The 22169-nt window shown below is 41.9% G+C and overlaps 1 protein-coding gene across 1 annotated transcript; it reads left to right on the top strand.

Annotated features, from left to right (window-relative positions):
• On the top strand, positions 1–18810 carry PI4K2B (phosphatidylinositol 4-kinase type 2 beta). The gene is made up of 9 exons (XM_056855408.1): positions 1–147; positions 6804–7004; positions 9119–9250; positions 10194–10347; positions 12031–12098; positions 12511–12610; positions 16248–16381; positions 17470–17529; positions 18616–18810. The coding sequence occupies exons 1-9, from the start codon at positions 13–15 to the stop codon at positions 18787–18789; spliced, it is 1158 nt and encodes a 385-aa protein (XP_056711386.1). The 5' UTR covers positions 1–12; the 3' UTR covers positions 18790–18810.
• The last annotated feature ends 3359 nt before the right edge of the window (positions 18811–22169 follow it).

Below are 22169 nucleotides of genomic sequence, written 5' to 3'. Positions count from 1 at the left end.
AGTACCGCAGAAATGAATTTATTTTTGGATGATATTGAATTTGCTGAAATTGTGCAGCGAGCTGAACAAGCCATAGAATGTGGAGTCTTTCCAGACAGAATCTCCCAGGGTTCAAGTGGAAGCTACTTTGTTAAAGATGCAAAGAGGGTTTGTACTTCATTGCCTGCATATTCGTATACTTGATTATGTAAAAATAACGGAACAGCCTTGCCTTGGACAAGTACTAAGCTTGTTCTGTCAGTTTCATGCTATAGTTTCTGAAAAGATAATTCGTATTAAAAACCTCAATTTATTTTTCCATAACAATCATAACAGGGTTTGCAGATGTGAGCACTGATCTGTGTGATCAGAATAGAGGGAAAACTCAAGTATCCATTTTTGTTTACACAGTACAATGTAGGTTAGTTGCTTCATGTTGAATTTGCAATAAATCTTGTGTTTATTTACTTTCAAACACTTGAAAAATGTGATTAGGCATCTTGCCTTTTCAGTTGACCTTGTAATATATTGTGTAACAAATCCGTATGTTGTACAGTTTGTTCTGAACTGATTCCGATGCAGGTAACCTTTCATTAATTAAACTGCTTGACATTGGCCTTCTGTTACATTAAATTGTTTTGTGTTCTGCGTGTTAAGGACATATTTGAAAGGATATCACAAGCTGCTGTGTGTGTTCAAATGCTAGATAACAGCTGCAAATCTCAGGATTTAAGTGAGATTAAAGCAGGTTAAATCCAGGGATTCTAGTTTAACTGGCTGATACATTGCAGCAGCATACGGTAATAACCTGATCTTAACACCCAGTGTCCTTACAAACACATACTTTTAGCTGGCATGAGAAGGTGTATGATCCTGGCAAATTCAGAAATGTTGCATCAACTTCACAGGGAACCTAAGGGTTGAGCTGGAAACTAAAAATTCTTATAAAGTAATATATTTATTTGGTGTACACAATAAAATGGATTAAAACACCGGGCCTGGAATACAGGCTACATATAAAACCACCAGTATAAACTGTTACAAAAATAATCAACACCATTGATGATATACAAAATATAAATGACCAATAGAACATATGTGTTTCGGCCTCTTGGGCCTTCCTCAGTGGTCAGATTATACAAAACATGATTATTATAAACACATCCGGAAATGCACTTTCAGCATGGCAATTTGCTCACACACCTATCTGGTGCAAAATATTTTATGTTTCTGAATGTGTTGTAACATCAACAAGTGACAAAATAGGTGTGGCATAGAGTCAAGTCTGTTCAGCTTCAAGGTGCGAGAGCTGGGGCACAGAGTTGGTAGGTAAGGAGCCCACTTGGAGAGGGCTGGCATATTACCTACTGTGGCAATAGCTACATCACTATAGACTTGGATAGACTTACACACCTAAAATGCCACGTATAGTAAGCAATTAAAAGGAGTTGCTGAGCATAGCTACGTGCCTCAGTTTCCTTGCATAAGACACCACCAATGCAGCTGCGCATCGCTCTGTCCCCACATTGGCAACACATGTCTTATGCACTGGGTGTTAAGATTGCAGGTCTGTGTATGGATTAGCGTCCAGTTCAATCCTAAGTGAAGTTGCCCCCTTCTAAGCCTGTTGACTTCACTGGTTTTAGAAGGGTGTAACTGCTGAGGAGGCAACTGCCAGTCTTAAATTTCAAGTTCAGTGGGTGTTTCAAAAGGAATGCCACACTGAAGAGTCTGTTGGTGTAATGATCTCCTTTCCAATAAGATGCACTGATTAATGCTGTTAAAGTTTTGGGAGTCGCCCTTTGAACTAACTTGAAGGAATCAGGAAGTCATAATGGAAATGCTCTTCTGATAATAGTAAGCATAATTATTAAATTACAGTCTGAAGAAGTGAACTGTGGCTCACGAAAGCTCATACCCTGCCAGAAATTTTGTTAGTCTTTAAGGTGCTACTGGACTCTTGCTCTTTACTACTACTACAAACAGACTATCACGACTACCCATTGTGCTCTATTAAATTACAAAAGAGAGATAAATGGCAGGAAGTTAATCAAGGGGGATGCATTATGCCTTTATCTTTAATATGGTGTAGATTAATTTAGAAGCTTTAAAAAATTATCCTAAAGCTGTACAACTCTAGCGTATAGTTGCACAAGGCTGAGTGTAACAGAAACTAAGTGACACCTTCAAGGCTAACCAAGTTTATTCTGGCATAAGCTTTTGTGTGTGTCAGAGCTCCTTCAATTGGATGCATATAGTGTGGGAAATTGTTTTATGGGAATTGTGTGAATAGTGACTCAGGGAGCTTGAATGGAGAAGAGCATCTTTCTCCCCAAATTCAGGTATTTGGTTGGTCCGGAGGTCTACTTGAGCAAGGCTCCTAGATCTTCCAGGTTTTCCATTTCCATCTCCAGCAGCCATTCGTGACCCCAGCAGAGCTGATTCCTGGGCATGAGACCCACATGGGAGTCATCACCATAAGAGTTGGTGGGCTGTAGGGAGGAGGAGAAAGGGGGTAAAATTGCTCCTGTCAGTGGAGCTCTGCTAATCAAAGAGGCAGGAAAGGCAATTTTGTCCCTTCACTGAAGCCCACTAACCCTCATGGCTGTTACTCAAGGTAGGTTCCACAATCCCAGGAATCAACTTTGCCAGAGTCAGAAATGGCTACCGGGTGGCATGCAGGGGTGGTCTGGGACCACCAGCACCTTCTGCTGACAAACCACTAGATCCAACCCCTAATTTGTTGATGCTTCTGGAAAATGCTGTAGACACCTACTGCTGGGTTGACTCTCTGCACAGTTCTCAGTGAATCACATAAAATAGTTGGCTATGTACCTCCCACTTGGTATAAATAGCGGTCAGAAGGCTATGGGCCAGCTGTGAAGTATCCTTTCTTTGTTAATCTGGTGGTAACATCAGAAAGCTCCATCAAATTCTTAATTGCTTAATCAAAATTACTCATGAAAGCAATGGAATGAAACGTTCATTTCTTGATTTGGTAAGGCTTCTTTGGAGAAGATCTGAATCTTCAGGTTTAGATGGTAATAATACTTTAAACCTAGAAGGACATATTTTTCTTATGTGTTGATAGACCTATACAGTAGTTGAGTTCTACCTGTAGATGGAAATAGGTTTGTGAAGACAATTGTTGATGGCTTTTTGCAAAGCTTTTCTTGTGGGTGAAAAAAGTTCTAAAGATGTTATGCAGTACTGTTCAAGTGGCCGTATGAAGAACCACTGATTACAAATTATTGTGTTTGGTAAAATGAATTGTTCAGTGGACAAGGAGAACAAGGCTGCTTTTAACTGGGCTTCAGGAAGGTCTGGTCCCACGTGGCATCATCCTAAGTGTCCTTGAGAAACCTGGAGTAGTCCAAAAGTAAAATAAGGTTCAACATTCCCCCCCCCCCCCGAAAATATTTTTGAGGTGATAATGAAGGATTGTGAATTGTAGTCCTTTAGCATACATCATGGTCCTTTCATGTTCTTGCGTTTGGGCTTGGAGAATTTCAATATTCAGTGTTTTGCAATGCAGCATACCATTTCAAACCAGTTCTGAAACCTTGCTCCTTGTGGTTTAGGCAAATAAGAAATCCTTTGGTTGTCTTAAGGCTTTGTTTTACTCATGTAATGCCTAAAGATAATGTCTGCAATGAGCTTTCTTTCCCAGCTGTTCCTAAACACACCAGCAATGGTAGGGGGGAGTCTAGCTGGAAGCCACAAGATATATTGCTGTTTGTTCCTTGGAGCGTAGTGTCATCTGTGTACAAAAGAGAATGCCCAAGTACTGATTCAGCATTTCTTACCCCTTTAAATTTGTTTTATGTGGTTAATGTTTCTTGCTCATAAGCAAACCTACGCAAGTGATGCGAACATTCTCTGTAGAGGCTAATGGATTCTGAACTCCTCAGAGACACATAATGCTCTGTAGAAGCAAGGAGGCAGAAAGGCGTATGGCACCTTTGGGACTGGCTGGTTCGTTTTAGAATCTGCTTTTGTCTTGTCCTAGTTGTGTATGAAGTCAGCAATCCTCATATTTCCCTGTCTGTGTGCAGCAGATGTAACAGGAGCACTGTTGCACCATTGTAGAAGTGATGTAGAGTTCCCTGTGCAGTGGGGATGTTACAACTGAGGATGTTATCCAACTTTTTTTTGTTTTGGAAATTCATGTTTCTTTTATGGTTTCACCATACGGTGGATAAAAATGCAGTGGTTCTTTCCCCATCCTTATTATCCAAGTACAGCATAGATGCTGCCATTATCATTTATTTGTGTTTTTTATTTCTGTCATTTGTGCATAGATGGTGTATAAGAAAAAAATGAAAATTAGACATTTACCAGAGAAAGTACAGGGATCAAATGGCCGTCTTGGCCATGTATGAAAATTTGGAAGAAACAACAGCACTGTCATGTATCCCTAATTAGAGGGCCCCTTCCTCCAAGAATCTTAGGCTAGAGTTTCGCAGGGCAACACCAGGGGTTTTGTAGGTGTAAGTCCACACCTGAAAAAAGAGGTGTTCCCAGGCCGATAGGGCTTAGGCCACCCCTGGGAACACCCCCCTGGACAAATGCACAAGCATTTACACCGGAAAAACGCTTCTGGCAAGGCAGTGCCAATGCCCAAGTCTTGCCTACACCGGTGTAAGTGCCCTTGTGCCAGTGTCCGTGCCACTTTGGATGGTGCAATTGACACTTATGCCAGCATAGGGGTCACGCTGGCTCCTGAGAAGCTCTGCCCCCGCCTTCAGGATTGCTCAGTGGGTTAGAGATGATTGGGGAACCGTGTGCAGTCTCCTTCAGATTCTGGAAAAGTACAATTAGATTGAGTTCAGATTTGTGCAGGTTCTTCCTCCAGTTGCCCTTGGCCTCACTGTCTCTGATTGAGAGTTGCTAATCAAAAGAACTGAGATGTCCCTCCTGTTACAGTCCTATTCTTAAATGTTAAATTTCCAACCACTCAGATTTTTGATGCTATCACAAGGGGCTGTCCTGTCGGCCATGTCAACTGACAGAGGTCACCACATTCAAGAGATGACATTGGTGGATGTGCTGCAGGTCACCAAGCTTTTGATAATAAAGCAGATGATGCTGGATCTAGGTCTTTGCCAGGCCATTAGGAACTGGTGCAAGTTTTGGTCCCATCATCTGCCTCTCTGTTGTCAGTGGTTGGGCCAGTTAGAAGTAGCCACACAGCACCAGCTAGTTTACACCAGAGCATGCATTTTGTATTTCAGCAGCATGCTTCTTGTCAAAGAATGTTTATGTGGAAAAGTTTTAACCCAAGAATAGCATTTGTGCAATTTGTTGTTGTACTGCTTGTGAAACGTTTTCTTGCTGATGCGTATTTCGCTATTCTAATTTGGTCTTTCATCACTTAAACTTGGCAAGCATGCACAGGCCATAGCGTTTCTGCAAAAGGCATAGTCATTAGTACTTAATTCAGTATCCATTCCTACAGCTACAACACTATGGTGAAATCCATAATTGGGTCTAGAGTATGAAAAAAAATAGAGGCCTCTTGGGAGAGAATTGCCCCTAGTTGAAAAGAGAGTAGTTAGTTACAATGCTTCTAAGTTGAACTCTTGAGTGATGTGTAGCACATTACTGACCCAGTTCACAAAAGGCTGGGAAAAGGCTGGTGTTTTTTCTTTGAGTCCAGAAATGCTCTCTATTGGAGAAAATCAGTGTCACCAATACTAGTTTCCACGACAGTATTACGGAGGATATTCATGCCTTCAGTGTAGACAGTAGAACTAGTAATTCTGCAGATATTTTAGAGGAAGAACTGGTTTCACCAAGTGTCTAGATTTCGAAAGTGTTTCAAGCATTTCCATGTTCATGTTGGAAACACAGTACAGTTAGATCACTGGCAAAAAATGCTCCACATTGGAATAATTCAGTTATTCCCGGTCCTCAGACAAAGCCAGTGTTCAGTTAAATGAGATCCCAGTCAACACAGAAAGCCATTCAGTGAATTCAATTGCTGCTTTGGGCAGATTCTTTGTGCCATATCCTTTAATCTGTGTTTTTAAAAAATGTGTGGTAGGAGTGTTGGGCTAGGATCTGGGCAACCCAGGTTTGAATCCCTGCTCTGCCATGGAAGCTTGCTGGGTAACTTTGGGCCCATCATACATGCTCAATCTATCTACCCCGCAGGGTTGCTATGAGGATAAAAGGAGAGGAGACTGACATAAACTGCTTTGGGTCCCCGTTGGGGAGAAAGATGGGTTATTAATGAAGTCAGTAAATTGCAGTATTTCCAGAAATAATGGGAACCAGCTTGACTTTGTGCAACTAAATGCATTTATTCTGTGCTAACTGCTTTTGAGAGAGAGTTTTCAGATGATGATTTGCAAATTTGTAGACTGGTTAGTGTTCAGTTTGTCATAAATTTTTTATTTAGCTCTGACATTTCTAAACATTGTACTTTGCAGTCTGTCTATAAAGTGTATTTTTCTCCTCTGCTATACTTTGTAAATCAGCAAGAAGAAAAAGGGAGTTGGTTGTGAGGTGGCTTTTGGGGAAAATACTAGTTGCCTAATGCCTGGTTACACTCTCTCTAAGTTTTGTGGAAGTTATTTGCATTACACAGTGATAGTGAGATTCTAACAGGCCTACCCCTGCTTCCTGTGCATTATGGCAGATGCTCTTGTCAATATCCAGTGTGTGTCATGGGGTGGAACAGAAGAATGAAATGCTCAGTAGAAAAGTCATCCCTAAATTACTCAACGCCAGATACACATAGTCTTTTCTGACTGCTTAAAGAATGAAAACTAAGAAATACGAGCAACTTGGTAACTCTTTTTTCCCTTTTTGCCTTTTAGAAAACAATTGGAGTGTTCAAACCAAAATCGGAAGAGCCTTATGGTCACCTAAATCCAAAATGGACCAAATACTTCCACAAGATTTGTTGCCCTTGCTGTTTTGGCAGAGGCTGCCTTGTTCCTAATCAGGGATACCTCTCTGAAGCTGGTGCCTATCTGGTGGACAGCAAGCTGGGATTAGGAGTGGTCCCTAAAACAAAGGTAAGTGTGCTTCGCAACAGCAGTTGGCCTAGCAGAAATCAGACATTTGCATGAAAGTTTAGTTGTGTCTTCTCACTAAAATGAGGCACAATCCCTAAGAGATGTGCTTCCTGGTTCCAGCATATTGGGTTTCTTGTGCTTTGAGAATTTTCCTCTGAAGTTCCTTTATCTGTCAGTGTCCCACAAGCAACTTGTTCCTTTTGACAGATTGGGTGGGACAAACTTTTCAATCCCAGGTATTCAGACATGTTGTTTTCCTGCCCACAGAGTGACTTACAAAGTGTGAAAAGATCATGAACAATGCAAGAGCTGCCTAATTGGTTATCGCAGCTCGTTTGAAGCTACAGACATAGCCGCAGATGAAAAATAACCACCAAATCAAACCACAGAATAGGAGCCTTTCTCTCCAAGTGAAATAAAAACGTTGATTATCTTTTGAAAGGGGAGGACAGAGCAGGCCTGGTGGGCTTTCCTGGGGAGAGAATTCCCATGGTGGGGCACAATTGCGTAGAGAGCCCTTCAATGTGCCTGCCAGCCTCTCATTTGACAAAGGGGGTTTGAAGTACATTTCGGTGCACAGGGAAGCTGGAGATGGAGAAGTCCCCTTAAGTAAATGGTCTACGTCAAAGCTAGGGCTTTAGTTGTATTTGTGGCTTCCAGCACTGGTGTAGAATGCTGTCTTTGGCTCAATCCAGTAGTTAAATAGCTGGCCTGGTTTTTTGAACTACAGGTTGAGGAGTATCCCTTATCCAGACACCCAAAATACGGAAAGATTCAAAATACGGACATTTTGAGCCGACATGCAGGCATTACTCACAGGCCCTCAGCAGTGTGCCAGACTGCTTTCTAATGGTTTAATGTACACAAAATTATAAAAAAAAATTGTTTAAAATTACATTCCTGTTATGTTTATAAAGTGTATATAAAAAACATATAAAACATAAATGAATTTTGTGTTTAGACTTGGGTCCCATCCCCAAGATATCTCATTATGTATATGCAACTATTCCAAAATACAGAAAGATCTGAAATACATGACACTTCTGGTCCGAAACATTCCAGATAAGGGATACTCAACCTGTAATTGAAATTTCTGGGCAATCTGCACAGGCAGTCTCATGCAGACATGTTACAGTAGTTCAGTCGGGAGATGACCAAGGAACATACCATGGTGGCTCAGTAATTTTTTCTAGTAGTGTCCATAGCTGGTCTACCTGCTTAAGCTTATGAAAGGCACTTTTGGCTGCAGACACCAACTTCAGGAGTACGGTTGTATCAAGCAGTACCTCCGAGCTACATGTGATCGTTCAAAGGGAAGATGTTCCCACCGAGTTCAGGGAAACACATACACATGAACACACAAAGTTGCCTTATACTGACTCAGACCACTGGTACATCAGTCAGTATTGTCTACTCAGACCGGTAGCAGCTCTCTTGAATGTCAGGTAGAGGTCTTTCACATCACCTACCGCCAGATTCTTCAACTGGAGATGCCGGGGCTTGAACCTGGAACCTTCTGAATGCCAAGTAGAGGCTCTGCCGCTGAGACACTGCCCCTCCCCTTAAAACTTAAAAAAAAAGTTCAACCCACACCACTAACTTCTAATCAGTCAGCATCCCTCACCCATCATATGTGTTGCCATCTTATCTTACACTTGGATTTCATAGTGTTCAACATTGGCATGCAAATCTTGGACTGTGCAGCTTTAAACGAACTGTTTCAAAAGAAAGTGCGAAGTTGCAGCTCCTACCAAAGCACATTTTAAAAGGATGATGCTATCAATATTTTTAATGAAGCAAACTGCTGGTTGCGAGGGAATCAAACTAGGTAATAGATTGAAATATCAATATCTGTTAAAATTCTCCACAACGTTCAGTGCATGAGTGGGAATCTCAGGTGAATTTTTTTTAAAGCTGTTTTAAAGAATTTAAGGAATAGCCTAAACAGATTAGGTTGTTGCCATTTCTATTTGCCACAGTGGATGATGGATCTACTTAGCAATGTTCATGTTCTGTAACTATGGAAGCGTACCTATAACCTCCTTATGAAGATGTACAGTAGCTATAGTAAGCATACCGTAACTCTGGATCTTGTTTTGCCTTGTGTATTTAAGGTTGTCTGGATTGTCAGCGAGACCTTTAACTATAGTGCAATAGATCGTGCAAAATCCAGAGGCAAGAAGTACGCTTTAGAAAAAGTGCCAAAAGTTGGGAAAAAATTTCATCGAATAGGACTACCTCCAAAGGTAAGTAAGCCCTTCCAAAAGACCTCAGAATGTTAAAATATCGTATCTAGCAGGATCACTTTTTTTCAAGTATAAAATACAGGAATTCTGTTAAGTCCTGAAGCTAGAAAAGTTTTGATCATTAGCGTTTCTCTTCCTCCCCTCAGTAGATAGAACAGCGGCCATTTTTAAAATACCTTTTTACCGGGATAAAAATAACCAGAAAATTAGCTCCACGTACCCAAGGTAACATTGGGCTTAAGTTTTTTGAACAGCAGTCCCTCATGCTGTATGACAAATCACTTTTGAAACTAACTTTGAAAAGCAAACTGTGATATGAACGGAGGCTTGTGCTTCAGGAAAAGTCAGGATTCACACTGGCTTGTTCAAGCTCATTGGTGCACCTAAACCAACTTTTTGGAACTCAGACATTGTAAGTTTTTGTTCAGTAAACACAATGTCTTGTATGTTATCTTCTCATATTTTGTGTGTCTGCCTCACCTGCTTTGTCTCCCTCCCTTCTTTAATTTCTTGTTGCTCTTGCTCTTATTTTATTTAAGACACTTTTAACCTGCCTTTCTCTGGTGACGGACTAAAGTTTCATGTTTCTTTGTCTATTAAGGAAGGACTCATTTGACAAAAAGGTTGTGACAAATTATGTGCTGGTTCTGAATTTACCTTCCCTAACTGAAACAGTAAAAAAAAAAGTGAACTTCAGTCTGTCCAGAAAGGCTTTGCTAGCCGTGAAAAGCTCCAGTATCCTTTGCTCTGCCTTATGTAAGGCTGTTTCAATTTTCCCCCATTTTGTGAGACTGAATCTGTTTCCACCCTGCATTTTATTAAATATTTTGCGGTGTGTGTGCTGTGAATTTTTTTTAAGTTCAGAATACTAGATGTGTATTAGGTACACCAAAACTCAATTTTGTCCTTTTTTTCTAAATGCAGAGTTTATTTTAAATTGCAGGTTGGCTCTTTTCAGTTGTTTGTGGAAGGCTACAAAGAGGCCGACTTCTGGCTCAGGAAATTTGAAACTGAACCTCTGCCTGAAAACACCAGGAAACAGTTTCAGTCGCAGTTTGAGAGGCTGGTTGTGCTTGATTATGTCATCAGAAACACTGGTATTTAACCGTTCCTACCACTTGTGCTAGGAAAGGGACAGTAAAATTAAATGGAGATGAAAAAATTATATGGGCTTGAGAAATTTGATAGTTTACTGATGAGAGTAATGAGGCAGCTTTGGTTGAGCAGTGCCGCTTTGAGGAGCTGCAGCCTGTCATAGCTGTACTCTTAGGAACGGCTGCAAGACAGGGTTTGTTCATGCTGGCGTCGGTCTTGGTTCCTGAGGCTGCTGGGTGGCTCCTTTGAGTTAGAAGCCCTTACTCATGGGAAATGAGGTGTTTCAAATGCTTATCCACAAAATGAAAGTGTGCTGCATGACTCTTGAGAGGGACTTCCCACGTGCATGTGCTGAAGTGGTTCCTGAGTAGGGGCCCATCAGCTAGTGATCCTTCATAAAAAGTTGGAGCAGGCCCACAAAACACAGCAGCTGATTTAGAGCCAGCGAGGTGTAGTGGTTAGGAGCGGTAGACTCTAATCTGGAGAGCCGGGTTCGATTCTCCACTCCTCCACATGAGCAGCGGATTCTAATCTGGTGAACTGGGTTCGTTTCCCCACTCATCCACATGAAGCCTGCTGGGTGGCCTTGGGCTAGTCACAGCTCTCTCTGAACTCTCTCAGCCCCACCTACCTCACAAGGTGTCTGTTTTGGGGAGGGGAAGGCGAGGCGATTGTTACCCACTTTGAGACTCGATAAAGGTTGAAAAAAGTGTGGTATAAAAACCAATTCCTTTTCTTCTTCTTTTTGATCTCCTGTCTCAGAGTGCTTGGTGATTTATGTGTGGTTCCATTCAAATGACATACATTGGCACAGCTGGAATTCTCTGTGCCACTGGATATTTGCAGAGAACCTGGACCTGAGCTCTTGGTTCAGGTGTCTTTGTCCGCAGGCCACTGTATCAGTTTAAGGCAAAAGTTTCTGTCGTGCCTTGGTGGCAGCTACCTTTGCCTTGTCTTAAAGTGCGGCTGCTGTGGACTGGTGGTTTGGCAAGAGCTTCAGTGCCTGCCTGAAAGAGCTTTCTGTAAGTTCAGTGCAAAGTAGTGGTAAGCTGGTCTCTGTCTGTCCTGACTGTTGCTTGAAGCAAGCACTTGCCTTTTCCACAGATCCTTAGTGAGCAGAGGAGGACATTGATCCCCATAGTCCTTCATCATAAGGTCAACATGTGAAACAAGCAATGGGTTTACTCAGCTAAAAAAGGCAGTTCTTGTTCCAGACATCTGTTCAGTACAGAGAAGACCAGCTAGTTGGGGGTGGGGGGAATGAGAACTGGCCGAAGAAAACAGCAGTGCAGTTCAAAAGATTAAAATTAATGTGAGGTGTTGATCAGAATGTGAGTGCTGCTACTGATACATTATTTTATTCTATGTTATTTATACCCCACCTGTCTCCTGAATGGGGGACCCATTCAACATACATTGTTCTCCTTGCCTCCATTTTAGCTTCGTAACAACCCTGTGAGGTACATTAGGCTGAAAGGCTATGACTAGCTCAAAGTCACCCAGTGAGCTTCCATGGCAGAGCAGAGTTTTGAATCTGGGACAGGCATAGTTTATTCTAGTTCTGATACAACTTCGACTTCTAGAACTTGTTTTATTCTCCTTTAATAAGGAGACCTTGAAGCTGTCGCTTTTATGAGATGTGCTTATTCTGATTCTGCTTCCTCCTCCCCCTCATTTCTTTGAAGACAGAGGCAATGACAATTGGCTGGTCCGATACGAAAAGCAGAGTGATGGCTCTGACTGTTCAGAGAAGGTAAGGTAAAGAGTAGCTTGAATTTACTTAGTGTAATTTCTCCCCCCCCCCCCCCGTAAGTAAGTATAGCGTTTACTCTAGGAATCAGAGATTGCGATAGTAATGAAGAATCCTGCATGTTTCTGATTAAATTTAGTCATCAGCTGGGTCACAATTAAGTGGATAAGTTAAATATTTGACTAAAAATAAGGATAAATGATGTTCCTGTCTTACAGCCATGTGTTCTAACACATACTCCCACAATTGCTCTGTGCCACTTGGCCTTAATATTTTTATGGCTTCCTTGTTGCTGTACTGCTGCAATGTATCAAATGCGTTCATCCACGCTGCACCAGGTAGAATAGTCAACATGAGCCTTACGCTCCTAAATTCAAAACTTGATGTCTAAATTGTGTCCTCCCCCCCCCCCCAGGACATCCAGTGGATGAATGAAAAGGAACCCGTTATTAAAATTGCAGCCATCGACAATGGTTTAGCTTTTCCCTTCAAACACCCTGATGAGTGGAGAGCATGTGAGTTTTTTGATTAATGCTAATCTCTGATGTTGTTAACTGAGAGCTGGAATAGATATGAGATAGCAATGACTTGTTTGGGAGATCCCCTTTGTAGGGGCTTTAGATCTGTCATCCTTTGTTTAGCTGTAGCATATTAAAGATTTAATGCTATTTATTTCACATACTGATAAGTCAATACATGAGGGATGGACTCCTTACAGAGTTACTGTGATGGACAGAGCACAAGCCTAATCTGTTAAAAAATAGAAATGGGATTTTCATTTGCTAATTGAGACCCAACGTTTGTTCAAAAGGAGACTTTTTTTTAACACTGACACTTAAAGCATTCTTGGATTGTTTTCTGGTTTCATAAGAAATCCTAGATGCTCTCTCGTTCTCTCTCTTGTTCTCGTTCTCTCTTGCCCTCTTGCTCTCTTTATTTCTTATTCCATATGTTTTGTTTTATGTTAGAATGTGTGTTGGCTGTTGTCAGTGGTGTTAACGACCAAGAGCCAAAGGGGGAAATTAGCGGCTGTGTTAAGCTTAATGAAGGTGTAAAAGATTCCTAAGTGGAGACTGCATAAAGGAGACGCATCAAAGCCTAGCGCAGAGGTCTCAGCCTTGGCCGCATGCCTATAAAATGCAAACAATAGTCACTATCAAACAAGGATGATGAGCGCAAAGAATCAAAGATCGTGAAGCCTAATGAAATGCCTGGGGAAATCCTAAAGAATGCAGTTTGAACAACATACCATAGCACACACTAGAAGTGTGTAGACCTGATTTGTGAATCTCATTCAGATATCATCCAAAGGAAAGAATACAGTTAGCCAGTATATCCAGACATGGTGTTTGGTCTGATATGTGTACAGAAACAACAAGCTGCAGTAAAGTTAAAGCTGGAAAAACTAGAAGCACTCATGCCTTTGAGGCATATGCAGATTGCATTACATCACGCTGAGAGCCAGCGTGAGCAGTGGACTCTATTCTGGAGAACTGGGTTTGATTCCCAACTCCTCCACATGAGCAGCAGATGCTAATCTGGTGAACTGGGTTGGTTTCCCCACTCCTACACATGAAGCCAGCTGGGTGACCTTGGGCTAGTCACACTCTTTCAGCCCCACCTACCTCACAGGGTGTCTGTTGTGGGGAGAGGAAGGGAAGGTGATTGTAGCCACTTTGATTCTTCCTTAAGTGGTAGAGAAAGTCAGCATATAAAAACTAATTCTTCTTTATCACCAATATATTAAAACCTTTTTTGAAGTTCTAAAGTTTTATTCTTCACACACAAACAAACAAATGTACAGGCATTAAAATATAAACATAATATAACACTATATGTGGAGCTTGCCATTCAAAATTACAACTATCAACTCAATTATCTACTTTGAATTACAATACTCTTCGTTCTCAACATATTCTTCCATATCTGATGATATATTTATTACTTGTTTATTACACATATATAACCTAGATCTTTCTTATTCTGTTTTAATTCTGTTCCTGCTGCTGCCACCATGTACATAAACAGTGCATTGTGTGTTTTTGAAATGAAATATATTAAAACTTCTGAAGGCTTGCCTTTAGAAACGTCTGTCTAGAGAAAAGTAGGTCGCACTGCATTCTGCTCGAGGCAGAACCAGCTAAAACTTTTTAGAATTAAAAAAAAAGTGGGGAAGCGAAGCTTTGTTTTTTTAAAAAAGCCATGCTTATAGATACGCGCAGGTGAGGGAAGTGTGAAACCTGACACCAGAGCTTGCCCTACATTGCAAGGGTATCTGCCCATGGGCCGGAAGATTGGAACATGATAGAAGCTTGCAACATATTAAGTGATAGGTAGATCCCGGTCTGCACATCTTCCATTATACCTCAACAGTGACAAGGGCAACTTTTTAAAAAATGGAAGCCAAGAATTCAGGTGTGCTGACAGCCCAAAGTGGCACCAGTTGGCAGTGGTGTAGTGGTTAAGAACAGTGGGCTCTAATCTGGAGAGCTGGGTTTGATTCCTCCTCCACATGAACGGTGGACTCTAATTTGGTGAACTGGGTTGGTTTCCCCACACCTACACATGAAGCCTGCTGGGTGACCTTGAGCTAGTCACAGTTCTCTCTGAACTCTCTCAGCCCCACCTACCCCACAAAGTGTCTGTTGTGGGGACAGGAAGGGAAGGAGATGGTCAGCCAGTTTGAGTCTCCTTAAAAAGGTAGAGAAAATCGGGGTATAAAAACCAGCTCTTCTTCTTCTTCCTGAATGCAGGGTGAACTCTGCTATCACATCATCACACAGCAGCACTCCATGAGCTACCCATTGGATTGGGTGATAAGTCGAAGGCTTGCCCATCAATTTATGGCACAGGGGTGTGTGCTTGTGTTTTTAATTGGCAGTTTTAAAAGTACAGCAACATATGTCAGTCTTTTTAAAATCCCATTTTATAGCTCGGAAACACTGAGGCTCATAAACGTCAGCCTTGGATCAGGCAAGGGAGTATGCTGTGGACCATCTGAAGTCCCAAAGGAAAGGCTCAGGGCCTCATCTGTTAGTCTGACTAACGTTTGTAGGACTTGTGGCCATGTAATTCTGCAGAGGTTGCAATCAAAAACGAAACCAGCACAGTTACTGTGAGGCTTACTTTCAAAGAGGATAAACTACTACTAGTAACACACCACAATTTTATTTTGTTGAGAATAATCAGGATTTGGATTTTTTTTAAGGATGTGAAATAGAATGAGGGCAAACCTGTCTTCTGCACTCAACCAACAGTAAGAAATTACGTTACATGTCTCATTTGTCCCCTCTGCATTACAGAAGATTTTTAGCAAAGCTACATTATTTTAACCCACCCCCCAACACACATGCACCCCTTGTGCTTCATATTGTTAGAATAAAGGAACAGGGTAGTTCAGCTCGGGAATTTGCCAACGCTCACAGCCCTTCTGCTCTAGAAGTCCATTCCTGCTTCCCTCCATTCTCTGCTGCAGCCTGAATTAAAGAAAGAGAATAATTTACCAGCACTTCCCAGACAGCCTGAGGAAGTCCGCTGCTGACTCCTTGGATAGGGTATCATCACACGTTATTTGGAAATGGTGTGGCTGCACTCACACTTAACCTTTCTGTCTTTACAGATCCCTGTAATTTAGTCCCTCTGCAGCAATTCTTTGGAACTGGGTGATATATAATCCTTGCAACACAGATTAAGTGTGATCTCTTCCCCCTCCCTCCGCACCCCCTACAAACCCCTCTTCCTTGTCTCAGGTCCCAGAGTTGATTCTGTGCCTGGCTGGTCGTGCTCACAGCTGCTATGCTCACAATCCTGTTGGGTTTCTCACAGCGAGGCCCTCTTGGGTGTAGTTGCATACTGTGCTCTAAGTCTTGATTTTACAACGGACAGATTTTTCAGGCATTGTAATAAGATAATGCTGTTTGACTAGCACGGCTTATTCTTATTACAAACGACACTATCTTCGGACCCTTTACTTAACCTGCTGAAAAGTAACAGTTGCAAAGTTTAATTTTTAGTCAAGGACTATAAGCAAAAGTACATAATTTGAAGTCATGTTTCCTGAAGTCCACACACAGAGCAATGTTCGGGATGTTAACTAGGAAATGTGTTGCTTTTCATCTCCTGTCTTCCTCCCTCCTGCCCTTCTCCCATTAGATCCATTCCACTGGGCTTGGCTGCCACAAGCAAAGGTCCCTTTTTCTCAAGAGACGATAGATTTGATTCTTCCTCGTATCTCTGACATGAACTTCGTACAGGATCTTTGTGAAGATCTTTATGAACTATTCAAGGTAACCTTTGCAGGACTACTAGGTGGAGAGGGCTTCTTTTCCTTTCTCAGTTGGCTGTGTGGAAAACCAAATAATTTGAGACACAGGATAAGTTTTAAGTCTTACTGTAAATTTGTCTAGGATCTTCTTGCTGCACATATATCTTGCTGCATTATCCTTTGGGAGGAAATAAATGTACCCACAACAGTGGTGCAAAGTATCTCCTTGAAAACTTCATACCCTTCACACCCTACGAAGCATTACAAATTGTTTGCTTTGGCTGAGAAACTTGCATGGTTGGATCCCTTTCCAGAATACAAGAATAAGGGTGAATTATGCACTGTTTTTAAATGCTCTCTTAAAGTCTGTGGTTCCATTTATTTATTTATTTGTTTGTTTCAATTTTTACCCCTCCCCTTCCTCAGTAATTGGGGCGGTTAACAACAAATGCAAAGCATAAATAAAAATAAAAATATTCTATAAAGTTTAACATCCTGGGACTCCAGCATTTTATTTGATTTATATGCTGCCCATTCCTGACTAGGTCAGGCTCTGAGTGGCTTATAGCAGAATTATGAAGCAATAAAAATGGCATATATATAATACAACACTAAAACTAATTCACATCAATAAAAACAGGGGCTGTTGGACTCTAAGTAGTAAAAACAGTGTTGGGCAGCTGTTTAGAGAGATCTTAACCAAACAAAGCAACCCCTGATCAGAATGCAGAAAGGGAAAGGGATGGGAGGCCAGCAAGATGGAAACCATCCCTGCCCTCAGCCATATGCCTGGTAGAACAGCTCAGTCTTACAGGCCCTGTAGAACTGTTTTAGGTCCCGTTTGACAATCAGCAAAGTTGATAGGAGGCCCAATAAGAGTGCCTAGAGGAATAATTCCATCTGACAGGCCCTGTGGAATCTAGATAGGTCCTGCAGGGATCAAGTCTCTTCAGGCCAAGCATTCCACCAGGTGGAGGCCAAAATTGAAAAAGTCCTTTTTCTGGTCAAAGTTAAATGAACTCCCCCAGGGCCAGGCACCACCAGAAGTCTATGCATATGTTGGTCTGATTTGTGAAATTTTCTGAGAATACTTTGTCTTTTTGAATGTAGACTGACAAAGGCTTCGACAAGGCTACCTTTGAAAATCAAATGTCTGTCATGAGGGGGCAGGTAAGAACTCCTATCACATCACAAGCTTTTTAGATAGGTTTCTACTTGACACAGTTGTTGAGTTTGCCGATATTCAGCAGTCAGTCTTAGGTTAGCCTTGGGCCCATGTTAATGGCATTGAGGAGCCATATCACCACTGACTTAATATTCCTACACAATGTCCTGTAACTTCCACACCCAAAGCAACAAAGTGGTGTGTGTGTATGGGGGGGACGGGACGTGCTGATAAACAGGGTTCAGGCTAGCAGTCTGTTTGTGGTCTATTAAGGGTCAGGTCACACTTGGCCCCAGTGCCCAAAAGGGTGCAGGATGATGAAGTGTTGGTTTTAATGTGCCGACTTTCTCTGCCACTTGAGAGAGACTCAAACCGGTTTACAATCACCTTCCCTTCCCCTCCCCGCAATGGACACCCTGTGAGGTAGGTGGGGCTGAGAGATCTCTAACAGAGCTGCAACTTGCCCAAGGCCACCCAGCTGTCTTTGTTTGTAGGGGTGGGGAAACAAATCCAATTCACCAGATTAGCTTCCGCTGCTCATGTGGAGGAGTGGGGAATCAAACCTGGTTCTCCAGATCAGAGTCCACCGCTCTTAACCACTACACCACGCTGGCTCCAATGGATGAGTTAAGCTGGGAAGTGGAGCCAACTTGTTAAGAATATAAGAAAAGCCCTGCTGGATCAGACCAAGGCCCATCAAGTCCAGCAGTCTGTTCACACAGTGGCCAACCAGGTGCCTCTAGGAAGCCCACAAACAAGACAACTGCAGCAGCATTGTCCTGCCTGTGTTCCATGGCCCCTAATATAATAGGCATGTTCCTCTGAGCCATTTCTGAAAGAGCAAGCTTCTGACTACTATACATCCCCCTCCTTGTTTGTGTGTGTTAAGTGCCGTCAAGTCACTTCCAACTCATGGCGAGACTATTAATCAATGTCCTCCAACACAGCCTTGCTCAGGTCTTGCAAACTGAGGGCTGCGGCTTCCTTTATAGAGTCAATCCATCTCTTGTTGGGTCTCCCTCTTTTCCTGCTGCCTTCAACTTTTCCTAGCATGGTTGTCTTTTCCAGTGACTCTTGTCTCCCCTTTACAGATCCTTAATCTTACTCAGGCACTAAAGGATGGGAAAAGTCCTCTGCAGCTTGTACAGATGCCTCGTGTGGTTGTGGAGAGAAGCCATGGGGGGACGCAAGGGCGGATTGTTCATCTGAGCAATGCATTCACTCAGACGTTTCATAGCCGGAAACCATTTTTTTCTTCCTGGTAGGGAGCTGGAGAAATGGCTTCATTTTAGCAAGAATCTGTTGTGTGAGGGTTTCACAGTAATGGAATTCTGCTGGACACAGAGTGCTGGACTGCCAAAACCTCAGAACCTTTAAGATTTGTATTTTGAATGTAATAAGTTTACAGTTTGTTTAAAATTGTGAAATTCTGCATCAGGGAAATGAGGAACTTGTCCTATACTATATTTTTGTAGACAGAGTTGTTGTTTTCTGTACTTAATATTAAAATGGGGAGAAGTTTACCATGCCAAAGACTACCTTTGACTACAATGGAAAAACCGGTACGTTGGATAGAAATGTCAGAAATCACAGTCTAATTAGCTTGGTTAAAAATGGAGCAGAGCCTTTCTGTTCCTCCTCTGCAAGATTCCTGCCCAACATTCTTTCTTATCGATATCGAATGTCTGCATGGGTTGTTGGAGCTTTATGTAGTCAGACATCGCATAGTCGTCTCTCAGTGGGACCAGGATAGTTCCTTGTACATTTGGAAACAAAGGGCACAAAGATAATTAAATTAATTCCACAGAAATACAGGAGGGGAAGATATTTGATAGACCTCCAGAACTGTTTTTATTGAATTCACAGACCTCTGCAGTTTAGTTCCCGGGTGGTCCCTACATCATCATCCTGCTTCTGATGAGAGATGGAAGCGAGCCTTTAATCATATGTCATGCCCCACAAAACTTGGCACATGTGTTATTGGAGGCCATGTGTTCTGATATGTGCCTAGGCTTGACTCCCTCCTCAAGGAGGGATGGATTATTAGTGGGACCTGTGGGTATCTTCCTGCATCCTGCGGACTATAGATAGAACGTGGAAGGGTGTGTAAGTACCCGATATAACCTCAGTTCCAGGTATTTTCCTCCCAATTTAGCCAACCTTGGACCATTTTCTTAATGTTTAAAGGTACCGCTAGGGGAAGAGAAGATAAAAACACATTAAAATGCCCCCGTGGTTCTTTACTGAGTTTTTAAATAGTCCCAAGGTTTTGTTTTTCTTTCTGCAGAACAAGTTATTCAGGATTAGTTTGTTCATGCTCAAAGAATGCACGTATAGCTTGTCTCCAGTTAAGAGTTGTATGCATCTGTGTTACCATACTTTTTGGTCTTGAGATTTTGTGAGTCGTTTTTATGACTGACGTATTGAAAAAAAAATCTGTTTTCTTTCGGACAATATTTCTGCTATGTTTCATCACAATGTTTTATAGCTTTTTTTTCTTTCCTTTTTTAATTGTCGTCAATGCCAATTCTTCAGCTTAACACCAAAGTTGAATCGTGTCCATTACTGGTATGCTAGAATCCTTGCCCTGAATTGTTAGATCCCAGTCTCCTAGCCGCCCAACCTTATCAGAATCAGAAAGTTGTACAGATTGGTTCATTTTGTGGGTTCTCATCTATTTTTCATCACAAAGGTCCTCAGCTGTTTGGGGACTATGTTGCTAAATATAACTTTATTCTGAAATGTTAGTTGCAGAGCTAATCATTTTAGACACCTTCGTTTGTTTGTTTGTTTTTTTAAATTCAGTGTTATACTTGAATGTAAGGACCTCAAGTAAAGCCTGTAGCAAAGATTGATTTTTTTTTTTAATGAAAGTTCTTTATTAAGTATTTCTGGGATTGCGTATCTTAGGCTGCCGAGCAATACTCCTGTTCTACTCAAAGTGGTCACTTTTTGGTTTCATACGATTTGGGAGTCGGTAAACCAATTAATGTAGTATGTCAGGATGATACACTTGATATACTAAAATGTCTAAGCCTTAAAATATAAACATTTACTGTACTGTGGCTTGAGAAAACAGTTTGTCAGCTTTATGAATTTACTGTGCTTTCAGTTTTTATCAGCACTCTTAAATTTTTTGGAAAAGGTATTCTCAGACTTTGCTCACACAAGACAATAAACATCATGGTCTGTAATGTACATGCGTGTTGTTCCAAGTGTCTTATTTACATTTCTAATCTTTCCTCTAAGGTTTCCCCCCATTTTATCCTCCCAGCAGCCTTGTGAGATAGGTTGGGTGGAGAGATGACTGGCCCAAACATGCCCAGACAATTTGATAAACGGGGATTTGAGTCTGGGTGTCTCTGGTTCAATACTCTGCCCATTAGTACGCTGCATCAAGACAGTGCTGGCCACTATTTGCACAGACGTTAGATAATTTCCTGCACTTTTTATAGAAGGTGCCCCTCTCTCGGAATGCACATTCTGAGTAAATCGATAGAAATCATTATGAAAGACTGGTAAGAATTCTTAGCTAGTACATTTTATCCTGTCTTCCTTCAAAGGAGCTCAGAGTGGTGGATGTGAGGATCCTCCACCCCTCTCCACACTCTCACATGAACACATGAAGCTGCCTTTTACCGAGTCAGACCCTTGGTCCACCAAAGTCAGTATTGTCTACTCTGACCGGCAGCATCTCTCCAGGGTCTCAGGCAGAGGTGTTCGACATCACCTACTTGCCTAGTCCCTTTAACTAGAGATGCCGGGGATTGAACCTGGGACCTTCTGCATGCCAAGCCGATGCTCTACCACTGAGCCACAGCCCCTCCCCTTGCCCAAGAGGGAAATTTGGGGGCTTGCCACTGTGTCCCCTTCCCTCCTATTGCGACCACTCAGGCTCTGCCCGCCTGTCACTATTAGCAGTTTGAGGCACTGATGTAGGTGGCTGTGGGTGTGTGTGTCATAAACACCCTCTTTTCCCTTTGCCCACTTACCTAACTCTAGCTTGGCCAGGAGTTTTGGTCTATGTGTGGTTAAATAGCCAGGGTCTTTGAGTAAGACTCTTTGGTCAATCTGAGTGAGATCTTTTAAAGCAGAAAAACATATACCTTTATTCACTAATAAACATTCCTAATTACTAAGAGCACATATAAAAATAGTCTCAAACTTAGCAGGAACATTGTAGATGGTAAGTAAAAAGAAACAAAACCAAGGGCTAACTAAGTTGTCCAAGTCACTAAGGTGTCCCTTGACATTCCCTTCTGAGGAATGGGCAGAAGTCATACTGGAGCTTTGAACAGGCTGGTTTAGGAAGACTATTCAATTTCTCCATCCTGCTCATTTGTCCCCATAAAGAGAACCCATCTCCTCTCTCAGCCTAAAATCTGAGAAGTTTATTGCTTCATTTCCAGGAAAGAGGGTGACCTATCTGGGACTAGTGCTTATGTGTTAATAAATGTGTACTGCATTCCTTTATCACAGCGGCATATCTGGTTCTTCCTCATTTTATCCTAGCAGGTCTGTTTGGCTGAAAGGAAGCACCCAAGGTCACCTAGGGCGCCTCACGGCAGAGAGGAAATTGGAACCAAGTCTGTCAGATCCTAATCTTATACCTTAACCACTATTCCACATGAGTTTATTAGGCATA

Source organism: Euleptes europaea, chromosome 9 (assembly GCF_029931775.1).
Source record: "Euleptes europaea isolate rEulEur1 chromosome 9, rEulEur1.hap1, whole genome shotgun sequence".
Taxonomy (NCBI): domain Eukaryota; kingdom Metazoa; phylum Chordata; class Lepidosauria; order Squamata; family Sphaerodactylidae; genus Euleptes; species Euleptes europaea.
Note: the sequence above shows the minus strand (reverse complement) of the source record. Positions and strands in the feature narration are given on the sequence as shown.

Excerpts from the sequence above, each read along its gene's own strand:
- PI4K2B (XM_056855408.1), top strand. The coding sequence starts at position 13 with ATGAATTTATTTTTGGATGATATTGAATTTGCTGAAATTGTGCAGCGA. Across the intron at positions 9,251-10,193 it reads GAATAGGACTACCTCCAAAG|GTTGGCTCTTTTCAGTTGTT; the intron begins GTAAGTAAGCCC and ends TTTAAATTGCAG. Across the intron at positions 17,530-18,615 it reads TGTCTGTCATGAGGGGGCAG|ATCCTTAATCTTACTCAGGC; the intron begins GTAAGAACTCCT and ends TCCCCTTTACAG.